Raw genomic sequence first — 13,598 nt, 5'->3', positions numbered from 1 at the left:
CACTTGATTGGCACCACATCCACAAACATTCACTCCCTCCGTCACTGACCAACAGTGGCAACTGTGTGTTTCACCTCCAGGAATTCGTCAAGGCTCCTTACACAGCACCTTCCAAAACCACGACCACTACCATCTAGAAGGACAAGGGCAGCAGACACATGGGAACACCACCACCTGGAAGTTCCTCTCCAAGCCACTCACCATCCTGACTTGGAAATATATCAGCCATTCCTTCACTGTCGCTGGGTGAAAATCCTGGAACTCCCTCCCTAACAGCATTTTCCGTTTTTGTTTCAGATTTCCAGCGTCCACAGTATTTTGCGTTTTTCATACACAGGGCCCTGTTCTCTGCAGGCAAAAGGAACATGTCCAGGCATTGCTCCTTGTTTGACTGAAACAAAAACCTGGGGGGAGAATAGTTCTTTTGGGCATTCTTTATGTCAATGCCTTGACCAATCAGAGCCAAGTTGCTGACCAATCAGCACCCTGTTCCCAGGCAGTATAAATTGTCTCTCCATTTGAAGTTTGGCATTCTTGTGTCTGTCCTGATAAGTGCAAGACGAAAAGCTTTGACAACATGTCTGTTTTTACCGCCAAAACCAACTGTGGAACAAAGCTGGGAGCATTTCCTCAGGCTCAACATTTGCTTCACATGGATTTTCTTTTAATTCTTTAATGGGATGTGGCATCACTGACAGGCCCAGCACTAATTGGTGATCCCAAATTACCCTTGAACTGTTTGGCTTGGTAGGACATTTCAGAGGCCAGTTAAGAGTCATTGTTGCAGGCCTAGAGTCACACCTAGGTCAGACCGGATAAGGACAGCAGATTTCCTTTCCCAAAGGACAATAGTGAACCAGATGGGTTTTTACAACAATCACTGATAGTTGTCAGGTAAAACTAGCTTTTTAACTTCAGATTTATTAATTGAACTTAAATTCCACCACCCGCCATGTTGGGATCCAAACCCATGTCCCCAGAGCATTAGCCAGGGCCTCTAGATTACTAATCCACTGATGTTATCACTACACCTCCATCTCTGCACAAGAGGATCTCTCTGCATTAAACTACCTCCTGTGGCATTCTGTGCATAATTTTTACATTTGTATTGAGGAAGTATTTGCAAATGCTTAAGATGCATTGAATATCAATTTGCTCTTGTCTGCCCTGTGGTGATAGAAAGCAGTTTTCATTGGCCTATGTTATAACTGTCCTGATTGTGATTAGATGTTTAATATGAGAGAGAAGAAAAGACTAACTGGTCCTCACCTTGCTGAGTTCCTCAAAGTTAAAGAAAGAAATTACTTACCTTTATATAGCATCTTTCAAAAACCAAAAAACGGCACAAAATATTTCATAGCCACATAGATATTTTACTGAAGTGCAATTTGGGGAAATAATGCAGTCAATTTGCACACAGCAAGATCATTGAAACAACAATGAGATAAAGACTGGATATTGGATATGGAATAAATTTTGACCTGGATACTGGAGAGAACTCCTGTGCTGTACTTGGAAGTATTAATGTGAGATATTTTGTGTCAAGTTGTGAGGGCAGACAGGGCCTCAGTTTACCATCTCACCAGGAAGGCAGCTCTGACAGATCTATGTCCCCTCGGTACTGAACTGTGTGTCAGCTCAATTATGTGCTCAAGTCCCTGGGATGGTGCTTGAACCCCACATCTTGTTAACAAAACAAATGCAACAACTTCACCTTCCAGCATCATTCTGAGAGTCAGGAATACCAATGTGCTGACCATCACGCATCTCAAGTGTAGTATATATGTTCCTGCAACCAAATGGAAATAGGAGGAGGCTATTCAGCCTCTCGTGCCTGTTCTGCCGAACTGGATTATAGATTTATATAGTGCCTTTAATATAATGAAATGTCCCAAATGCTAGAGAGGCAACAACTAGGAAAGAGGACCTCCCAAAACCCATTTGAATATGAACAATATAAATATAGAGCAAGGAAGTAATATTACTGAGTCAGACAGCCACATAGCTAAAGCAATAATAGAACTAATTGATGGCCAATAGTTGGAAACTGAGTTGTTTATGTTCAATAATATCAGGCGAGTGATAGAAGTGATTTTATGTGGATAACAGCATTGGATGATGTGGAATCTGGGCCCTGACACTGAAGTAAGATGACTGCAGGTTTTCAAATTCTGGTGCTGCAGACATTTTTTTTTATTCTTTCATGAGATGTGAGCATCACTGGCTGGGCTAACGTTTATTACCCATTCCCAGTTACCCTTCAGAAGGTGATGGTGAGCTGCCTTCTTGAACCACTGCAGTCCATATGGTGTAGGTACACCCACAGTGCAGTTAGGGAGGGAATTCCAGGATTTTGACCCAACGACAGTGAAGGAACGGCGATATATTTCCAAGTCAGGATGGTGAGTGACTTGGAGGGGAACTTCCAGGTGGGAGTGTTCCCGTCTGTCTGTTGCCCTTGTCCTTCTAGGTGGTAGAGGTTGTGGGTTTGGAAGGTGCTGTCGAAAGAGCCTTGATGATTTGCTGCAGTGCATCGTGAATATGGTACGCGCTGCTGCTACTGTGCATTGTGGAGGAGTAAATGTTTAAGGTGTTTCTTGTTGGGGAAAAACTCTAAAAGATCAAGTCCAAGGATTTGTTATTGGTCCATGTCTATTAATTACATTAATTACATTACATTACTATTAATTACATGTCTATTAATTACTGCTACAATTCAGTGTGATACCTCAGAGGTGCCAACCAGCTGATTGGTTTTCACTGGTCAAGTTGTTGAAGTGGTTAGCTTTGGAAAAACATCCATTATTTTTATGTTCTATTAAGTGATCAAAGACACATTCTTTCAAAAAAAGAGCATTCCAATGTGTCAAAATTCACAGAAATGCTAAACTTAATACATGTCCCAGGAGGCACTCAGTGCAGCTCCTGAAAACAAAATCTTCGGCAGCTTATTGTCTGATAACACTCCTGTGAAGCACCTTGGGATGTTTTTCTACATTAAAGGCGCTATATAAATTCAAGTTGTTGTTAACTTGGTTTACCAATCCAATGACTGCTGTAACATTGTATAAGTTGTTGTATAACATATACTGAAACATGACTGTCATCTACTTTTGGCAGAAATTTCAAGCCCTAACTCCTTGGCTTCAATGGGCGTTTACAGCGAAATCTCACAGCCTGCAGTGCAATGTGGGTACCTGTACAAAACATCAGCCATGACAAAACTACCCAGCAACAAGAAATGCAAAGATGGTATGTCACAGATATTCAATAACGCTGGCTGTCCGTTAGAATAATCACATGCTTTCTGGTAGCCGGTTAGGCTGTCCTGTGATAGACTGACATCAGACCAAACCTCATTTATTTAAAATATTTGTTTTCAGGATGTTTTGAGGATGTTGGCATGGTCACTTTTATTTTCCATTCCTAGATGCTTTGAGAGACTGAGGAGTCAATTAAGTATTGTGAGTATGGAAGCCACATGTTGACCAGACCAGGTTCCAAACTATAATGTCTTGCAGTTTCCAACAGTCTGAAATAATCGTTTTGGACACAATATGGGAGATTTCATGGAGTGTATTTCTTGCAGCTCTCCTTGTAGGTGTGAAGTGATGCATTGGAGTGTTGCTTTGGTACACCGACTCCATTGAGTGATGTGGCACTCAAGATACACATAAGAACATAAGAGCATAGAGATTAGGAGCAGGAGTAGGCTATTCAGCCCTTTGAGCCTGCTCTGACATTTCAAGAAGACCATGGTTGATCTGATTGTAGCCTCAACTTCATTTTCCTGTCTACCCACGATACTCTTTGACTCCCTTGTTGGTCAAGAATCTATCTAACTCAGCCTTAAAAATATTAGATGACCCTGCCTCCATTGCTCTCTGGGGAAGAGAATTCAAGAAACGCAGACATTCTGAGAGAAAACATTTTCTCTACCTTAAATAGGAACCCCCTTATTTTTAAACAGTGTCCCCTAGTTCTAGTCTCTTCCACAAGAAGGACCCTGTCAAGTCCTCTCGGGGTCTTACATGTTTCAATAAGATCACCTCTCATTCTTCTAAACTCCAATGGATACAGGTCCAACCTGTCCAACTTTTCCTCATAAGACAACCCCTCCATCCCAGGAATCAGTCAAGTGAACCTTCTCTGAACTGCTTCTGATGCAATTATATCCTTTCTTAAATCAGGAGACTAAAACTGTACACAGCACTATTGATGTGGTCTCACCAATTCCCTGTACAACTTGCAGAAAAACTTTCCTACTTTTATATTCCATTCCTTTTGCAACAAGTGGCAACAATCCAGTCATTCATACAGATCTTGATTCTTGCTAAAAAAAAAAGCAACATGCTGTTGAAGCCTTTTAACTTACACTCATCAGGGCAGATTCACAAGAATACCAAATCTCAAAGGTAACAACGTATTATACTGCATGAGAAGATAGTGCTGGTTGATTGGTAAGTTGACTCTGATTGGTAGAGACATTCCCCTAGTAAATGTACCAGGGAATATTAACTGCCAAGGTTTAGTTTAAATTCAAAACAGACAGGTTGATTCTTATTGGGTAAAGCATTGCCATGAGGAATGAACCAACGAATGGTTGTCCCTCAAGCTTTTGTTTAGTTGAAGAAGGTGCAATGTGTTAACATGTTGCAAAGTACAGGGCCATGTAGAATATATGTAGCTTCTAGCATGTGTAAGTAAGCCACATGCAAGACTGACTGAGAGTCTTAAGTTGGAGGTTAGTAGAATTCTGAGCACAATCGGGATTGTTTAGTAACTGTTGTCCAATCACAGTATCACATCTAATGTTGGACACTGTGTTCTGAGTTTTGCAAGCATGGGTTGATTGAGTACGGTCAGGACTTTGCCTGTTGTAGACAGCCTAAGGAACATGCTTTTTGATACGCTCCACCAATCATTGTGAACTACAGCCTACAAACCTAGCATCACACCCGCACTGAAATTTAGAAACCACATTACTCATTTGTGTGGTTGGCACAATGCCTTTTTGGCTCCACTTGCCAACCAGCCAGCACCCTTTTCCCATGCAGTATAAATTGTTGTTCCCTTTGAGATTTAGTATTCTTATGAATTAGTCCTGATGCGTGTATGATGAAAAGCTTCGACAGCTTGTCTCTTTTCTCAGCAACATTCGATTTGCCTTCCTAATCACTTGCTGTACTTACATACTAATGTTTTGTGATACAAAAGCCAGGACATCCAGATCCTTCTGTACTGCAGCATTCTGCAGCCTCTTTCCATTTAAATAATTTGCTGCTTTATTTTTCTTCCTGCCAAGGTGGACAAGCTCACATGTTACCACATTATACTCAGAGTCACAAAATCACAGAATTTTATTGGCACAGAAGGAGGCCATTGTGCCCATCATGTCTGCACCAGCTTTCGAAATGAGCATTGTGACCTAATGCCATTGTCCTGCCTTTTCCCCATGCTCCTGCATGTTGTTTCTACTCAAATAATCATCTAATGCCTCTTGAGTCATAGTCATAGGGGTCTATAGCACAGAAAAAGGCACTTCAGTCCATCGAGTCTGCGCCGGTCAAACAAGTACCTAACCATTCTAATCCTATTTTCCAGCACTAGGCCCATAACCTTGTATGCTATGGCATCGCAAGTGCACATCCAAGTACATGTTAAATGTTATGAGGGTTTCTGTGTCTACCACCCTTTCAGTCAGTGGGTTCCAGATCCCCACCAACTTCTGGGTGAAAAAGATTCTTCCTCACATCCCCTCTAAACCTCCTGCCCCTTACCTAAAATCTATGCTCCTTGGTTATTGATCTTTCCACCCTGTCTACCCTATCTATGTCCCTCATAATTGAATGCCTTGATTGAACCTGCCTCCACCACACTTCCAGGCAGTGCATTCCAGACCCAAACCACTTGTTGTTTGAAAAAAATTTTTCTCATGTCACATTTGCTTCTTTTGCAGATCGCTTTAAATCTGTGCCCTCTCGTTCTTGATCCTTTTACGAGTGGGAACAGCTTCTCCCTATCTGCTCTGTCCAGCCCCCGCATTATTTTGATCATATCTATCAAATCTCCTCTCAGCCTTCTTCTCTCCAAGGAAAACAGTCCCAATCTCTCCAATCTATCCTCATAGCTGAAGTTTCTCATCCCTGGAACAATTCCTGTAAATCTCTTCTGCACTCTCTCCAATGTGTTCACATCCTTCCTAAAATATGGTGCCCAGAACTGTACACAATACTCCAGCTGAGGTCTAAAGAGTGTCTTATATAAATTCAGCATAACTTCCCTGCTCTTGTACTCTATGCCCCTATTAATAAAGCCCAGGATACTATATGCTTTACTAACTGCTCTCTCCACCTGTCCTGTCACCTTCAGTGATCTATGCACATACACCTCCAGGTCTTTCTGTCCCTGCACCCCCTTCAAATTGTCATGCCTTATTTTATATTGTCTGTCCATGTTCTTCCTACCAAAATGCATCATCTCACAGTTCTCCGCATTGAACTTCATCTGCCACCGATCTGCCCACTCCACCAGCTTGTCTATGTCCTCTTGAAGTTCTATATTCTCCTCGCAGCTCACAACACTCCCAAGCTTCATATCATTTGCAAATTTTGAAATTGTCCCCTGTACACCAAGATCTAGGTCATTAATATATATCAGGAAAAGCAAGTGTCCCAATACTGACCCCTGGGGAACTCCACTACAAACCTTCCTGCAGCCCGAAAAATACCCATTGACCATCTGCAATTTTCTATCCCGCTCATGTAACCTACCTATATTCCTTTGCGGACTCCGATATCTTCTTCGCAAATTACATAAGAACATAGCATCATAAGAAATAGGAACAGGAGTAGACCATATGGCCCTTGGGCCTGCTCCACCATTCAATAAGACCATGGTTGATCTGCTTGGACCTAGTTCTGGGGAATGAAGCCGGACAGGTGGGGGTGGGGGAGCATTTTAGTGATAGCAACCATAACATTGTACAAATTAAGCTTGTTATTGACAAATAAATAGACAAGTTGCAAAAAAAATGTTTTGGATTGGGGGAGAGTGGATTTTAGTAAAGTAAGACAGGATCTGGCCAAGGTAGACTGAGAACAGCTACTTGTGGGAAAATCTACAGAGGAGCAGTGGGGGGTGTTCAAAAAGGAAATGGGGAGGGTACAGGCTCAACATGTTCCCTCTGGGGTGATAGGAAGAAGTAACAAGCCCAGAGAACCATGGATGACCAGAGATATTCAGGTTATGATGAGAAGGAAAAGAGAGGCTTTTAGCAGGTACAAGGGAAGCAAATCAGCGGAGACATTAGTGGAGTACAGACAGTGCAGGAGGGAGCTTAAGAAAGCAATTAGGAGAGCAAAGAGAGGATATGAGAAAGCTCTGGCTAGTAAAAGTAGGGAAAATCCCAAGATATTCTATAAGTAGATCATTGGGAAGAGGATAACCATGGAAAGAGTAAGGCCCATAAGGGACCAAGGGGGCAATCTATGGGTGGAGCCAGAGGACATCTCTGTGTTGAACGAATACTTCACATCCATCTTCACCCAAGAGAATGAAGATAAAGGTATCGAACTCAGGGAGAGAGACCGTGAGGTTCTTAAGCAACTTGATATAGGGAGTGACAAGGTATTGGAGGTGTTGGCAGGCTTAAAAAAGGACAAATCTCCAGGTCCAGAAGATTTGTGTCCCAAACTGCTGAGGGAGGCAAGGGAGAAGATCGCAGGGGCTCTGACCCAAATTTTTAATTCCTCTCTGGCTACAGGGGAGGTGTCAGAGGACTGGAGAACAGCTAATGTGGTTCCGCTATTTAAGAAGGGTTGTAGAGATAAGCCAGGGAACTACAGGCCAGTGAGTCTCATGTCAGTGGTAGGGAAACTATTGGAGAAAACGCTGAAGGAGAAAATCTATCTCCACTTGGAGAGGCAAGGTTTGATCAGGGATATTCAGCATGACTTTGTCAGAGGGAGGTCATGCCTAACAAATTTGATTGAATTTTTGAGGAGATGACCAGGTGTGTAGATAAGGGTAGGGCAGTTGATGTAGTTTATATGGATTTCAGCAAAGCCTTTGACAAGGCCCCACATGGGAGACTTGTAAAGAAGGCAAATGCACATGGGATACAGGGTAATTTGATAAGATGGATTCAAAATTGGCTTAGTTGTAGAAGACAGAGGGTGATGACAAAAGGATGCTTTAGTGACTGGAATCCAGTGTCCAGTGGCGTACCACAGGGATCTGTGCTCGGTTCCCTATTATTTGTCATTTATATAAACAACATAGATGACTAATGCAGACACAGGTGACTATGTGGAGAGTAGGATTAGTAAATTTGCGGATGACACAAAGATTGGCTAGGTGGTTAATGGTGTGATTGAGTGTCTCGGGCTACAGGAAGATATAAATGGGATGGTCAATTGGGCAGATAAGTGGCAGATGGAATTTAACCATGAAAAGTGTGAGGTGATACACTTTGAAAGGAGTAATTTGACAAGGAAGTATTCAATGAATGGCATGACACTTGGAAGTTCTGAGGAACAGAGGGACCTTGGCGTATGTGTCCATAGATCTCTGAAGGTGGAGGGGCATGTTAGTGGGGTGGTGAAAAAGGCATATGGGACACTTGCCTTTATCAATCGAGGCATTGATTACAGAAGTAGGGAGGTCATGTTGGAGTTGTATACAACCTTGGTGAGGCCACAGCTGGAGTACTGTGTGCAGTTCTGGTTGTCACATTATAGGAAGGATGTGATTGCACTGGAGGAGCTGCAGAGGAGATTCACCAGGATGTTGCCTGGGATGAAACATTTAAGTTATGAAGAAAGGTTGGAAAGACTTGGGTTGTTTTCGTTGGAGCAGAGAAGACTGAAGGGTGACCTGATCGAGGTGTACAAGATTATGAGGGGCATGGACAGGGTGGATAGGGAGCAGCTGTTCCCCTTAGTTGAACGGTCAGTCACGAGAGGACATAAGTTCAAGGTGAGGGGCAGGAGGTTTGAGGGGGATGTGAGGAAAAACTTTTTTACCCAGAGGGTGGTGACGGTCTGGAATGCACTGCCTGGGAGGGTGGAGGAGGTGGGTTGCCTCACGTCCTTTAAAAAGTACCTGGATAAGCACTTGGCACATCATAACATTTAAGGCTATGGGCCAAGTGCTGGTAAATGGGATTAGGTAGGTAGGTCGGGTGTTTCTCACATGTCAGTGCAGATTTGATGGACCGAAAGGCCTCTTCTGCACTGTGTGATTCTGTGATAATGGACTCTAGAATTTTCCCCACTACCGATGTCAGGCTGACTGGTCTATAATTCCCTGTTTTCTCTCTACCTCTATTTTTAAACAGTGGGGTTACATTAGCTACCCTCCAATCTGTAGGAACTATTCCAGAGTCTATAGAATCTCGGAAGATGACCACCAATGCATCTGCCATTTCTCGGACCACTTCCATAAGTACTCTGGGATGTAGATTATCAGGCCCTGGGGATTTATCGGCCTTCAATCCCATCAATGTCCCCAACACCATTTCCCTCCTAATACTGATTTCTTTCAGTTCCTCCCTCTCACTAAATCCTGTGTTCCCCAACATTTCTGGTATGTTATTTGTGTCCTCCTTTATGAAAGATGAACCAAAGTATGTATTTGGTTGGTCAGCCATTTCTTTGTTCTCCATTATAAATTCCCCTGTTTCTGACTGTAAGGGACCTACTTTTGTCTTCACCAGTCTTATTCTCTTCACATGCCTATAGAAATTTTTACAGTCCATTTTTATGTTCCCCACAAGCTTACTCTTGTACTCAATTATCCCCTTCTTAATCAATCCCTTGGCCCTCCTTTGTTGAATTCTAAACTGCTCCCATCCTCAGGTCTATTGCTTTTTCTGGCCAATTTGTAAGCCTCTTCCTTGGATCTAATACTATCTCTAATTTCCCTTGTAAGCCATGGTTTGGCCACCTTTCCTGTTTTACTTTTGCGCCAGACAGGAATAAACAATTGTTGCAGTTCACCCATGCGCTCTTTGAATGTTTGCCATTGCCTATCCACTGTCATCCCTTTAAGTAACATTTCCCAATCCATCATAGCCAACTCGTGCCTCATACCATCATAGTTTCCTTTATTAAGATTCAGGACCCTCGTCTCAGAATCAACTACATCACTCTTCATCTTGATGAAGAATCCAATATAATGGTCGGTTATCCCCAAGGGGCCTCGCACAACTAGATTGCCAATTATTCCTTTCTCATTACACAATACCCAGTCTAGGATGGCCTGTTCTCTAGTTGGTTCCTCAACGCATTGGTCCAGAAAAACATCCCGTATACACTCCAGGAATTCCTCCTCTACAGTATTGTTACTAATTTGATTTGCCCAATCTAAATGCATATTAAAGTCACACATAATTACAGATGTTCCTTTATTGCATGAGTCTCTAATTTCCTGTTTAATGCCATTCCCAACATCACCACTACAGTTTGGGGGTCTATATACAACCCCCACGAACGTTTTTTGCCCCTTAGTGTTTCTCAGCTCTACCCATACAGATTCCACATTGTTGGAGCTAATATCTTTCCTCACTATTGCGTTAATTTCCTCTTTAACCAGCAATGCAACTCCACCGCCTTGTCCTTTTTGTCTGTCCTTCCTAAATACTGAATACCCCTGGATGTTCAGGTCCCATCCCTGGTCACCCTGCAGCCATGTCTCCGTAATCCCGACTATATCATACTTGTTTACATCTATTTGCGCGGTTAGTTATTGTGAATGCTCCTTGTGTTAAGGCACAAAGCCTTAAGGCTTGTCTTTTTAACATTACTTGTCCTGATCCCACTATTTTTCACTGAGGCCCTGGTTGATTCTTGTCCTTGATTTCTCTGCCTATCACTTTTCTTATTCCGCTTTCTGTATTTTGTTCTTGTCCTTGATTCCCCCTCCCCTGACTCCTTGCATAGGTTCCCATCCCCCTGCCATGTATTTTAAACCCTTCCCAACCACTCTAGCAAATATTCCCCCGGGACATCAGTCCCGGTCCTGCCCAGGTGTAACCCGTCCAGTTTGTACTGGTCCCACCTCCCCCAGAACCAGTCCCAATGTCCCAGGAATCTGAAACCCTCCCCCTCACATCATCTCTTCAGCTGTATTCATCCAATATATCCTGCTATTTCTACTCTGACTGGCACGTGGCACTGGTAGTAATCCTGAGATCACTACCTTTGAGGTCCTATTTTTCAACTTACTTCCTAACTCCCTATATTCGGCTATTAGGACCTCATCCTTTTTTTTTACCTATGTTGTTTGTACCAATGTGTACCACGACCACTGGCTGTTCCCCCCCACCGCCCCCCTACCCCCCCCCCTCCCCCCCACCACCACCCTGAATGTCCTGTAGTCTTCCAGGACAGGATGAAATCTCTGTGGAGAAATAAACTAAAAAGAGATATCTGGGGGCTGGTGTTTTATGAGATTTGCTTTCAGATGCTTGATTGTGCTGCATGGACATATTTTGAAGCATTTTTGTTGTTATGTTTATTCTGTGGAGGTCTGCAGCTCCTTGGGGCAGCTGCCTGTCTTCAGGGAGCTTACTGAAAGTGCTCACCAACACTGGCGGTGAGGTCGACACCCGCCCTCTCCCCGCTCCCCCTGGCAGTGCTGAGCTTTTCTCAGCAGCTTTTCATGTTAGCTGATTGTTCATTGTCCAGCTAGTGTGAAATTGTGGTCAGGGGCCGTTTCCTGTCCACCCCAGGCCTGCCAATTGCGTGCGCCCAACAAGCAAAAAATTCAGGCCCAGTTCTCAATCCATGCCAGTATATTTCCACCAATCCCATGTGCTCTAACTTTGTTTACTAACCTCTTGTGTGGGACCTTATCAAGAGCTTCCTGAAAATCTAAATATACCACGTCCACCAGCTCCCACTAATCTTTTCTGCTGGTTACATCCTCAAAAAACTCCAAAATGATTTCCCTTTCCTAAATCCATGTTGACTCTGTCCAATGCTACCATTATTTTCTAAATGTCCTGTTATCGTATCCTTTATTATAGATTCCAGCATTTTCCCTGCTGCTGATGTTAGGCCAACAGGTCTGTAGTTCCCCATTTTCTCCCTCCTTTCATAAATAGTCGGGTCACATTTGCCACTTTCCAATCTGCAGGAACCATTCCAGAATCTATAGAATTTTTAAGGATGACCACTAATGCATCTATTGTCTCTATAGCCACCTCCTTCAACACTCTGGGATGCTAATCATCAGGTCCATGGGATTTATCTAATTTAAGTCCTGTTAATTTCCCCAGTACTATCTTTTTACCAGTACTAATGTTTTGCATTACACTAGCCCCTTGATTCCCCATTATTCCTGGGAGATTTTTAGTATTTTCCCCCATGAAGACAGACACAAAGTATTTGTATAGTTTCTCACCATTTCCTTATTCTCCATTATAGGTTTTCCTGACTCCACGCATTTGTTTCCTCTCACTTTAATTTATCACATCTCCCCTCATTTGACCCCCTGCCAACTATTTAGTTTAAAGCCCTCTCTATTGTGCTAATTATATGACTATTTAATAACTCTCAGCAAAGATTTATCCCAGTAAGAAAGAAATATTATTTGAGAAGGATGCAATAAAGAAGTTAAGGATTTTATCAAATTGAAAGAAACACTGTACAAAGCTGCACAAATTGGTGGTAGGCCAGAAGATTGGTCAGATTTTAAGGACCAGCAAAGAATGACAAAAAATAAGGGGGAGAAAGTTGAATATGAGAGAAAGCTGGCTGGTAATACAAAACAGAGTAAGAGTTTCTACAAGTATTTCAATAGGAAAAGAGTAACCAGCACCTCATCTTCCGACTAGGCACTTTGCAGCCTTCCGGACTTAATATTGAGTTTAACAATTTCAGATCATAAATTCTCTCCTCCATCCCCACCCCCTTTCCAATACCCCTTTTTCCAATAATTTATCATTTTTTACACTATATTTTTTTCTTTTCCCTCCTATTTTTAAATTTATTTTGATCTATTGTTTCATCTCCACCTTTCAGCCCATTTCGATCCCTTCCCCCCACCCCACCCCCACTAGGACTATCTGCCACTATCTTGCTTCCCTTAATCTTGCTTCCCTTAATGTCCCCATTAGCACATCCTTTAGATAATAACACCACTGTCAACACCCCTTTGTCCTTTTGTCTATGGCAGTCTTTGGCAGTCTCTTCCTGGCCTCCACCTATCACTGGCCCCCTATTGAGCTCTCCTGTCCCACCCCCCTCTACCAGCTTATATTTCATCTCATTTCTTTATGTCTTAGTTTTGATGAAGGGTCATACGGACTCGAAACGTCAACTGTATCCCTCTCCGCAGATGCTGTCAGACATGCTGAGTTTTTCTAGGTATTTTTGTTTTTGTAAATAAAGCTCGTGTTGGCCCAGTAGAGAGAATGAGTCTGGGGAATTGATAATGAAAACAAGGAAATGGTGGAGGCATTGAACAGGTATTTTGTGTCTATCTTCACTGTAGAAGACTTAGAAAACTTACTAAACAAACTTGAATATCAAGAAGTGAACAGGAACTTAAAACAATCACCATCCCTCGGGAAAAGGTGCTGGGAAAACTAT

The 13,598-nt window shown here is 42.7% G+C and overlaps 1 protein-coding gene across 6 annotated transcripts in view; it reads left to right on the top strand.

The window, feature by feature from the left end:
- arap3 (ArfGAP with RhoGAP domain, ankyrin repeat and PH domain 3) overlaps positions 1 to 13,598 on the top strand; it is a 491,562-nt gene that overhangs the window by 363,376 nt on the left and 114,588 nt on the right. For all 6 annotated transcript variants that reach the window (XM_041193181.1, XM_041193177.1, XM_041193179.1 and 3 more), the window contains one exon: positions 3,121 to 3,252. In XM_041193181.1, the coding sequence (XP_041049115.1) occupies positions 3,121 to 3,252 (132 nt within the window). The remainder of the gene's footprint in view (positions 1 to 3,120; positions 3,253 to 13,598) is intronic.

The sequence above is a fragment of the Carcharodon carcharias genome, chromosome 8, assembly GCF_017639515.1.
Source record: "Carcharodon carcharias isolate sCarCar2 chromosome 8, sCarCar2.pri, whole genome shotgun sequence".
Classification (NCBI taxonomy): Eukaryota; Metazoa; Chordata; class Chondrichthyes; order Lamniformes; family Lamnidae; genus Carcharodon; species Carcharodon carcharias.
The sequence above is the reverse complement of the archived record's forward strand: the minus strand, read 5'-3'. Positions and strand labels throughout refer to the sequence as shown.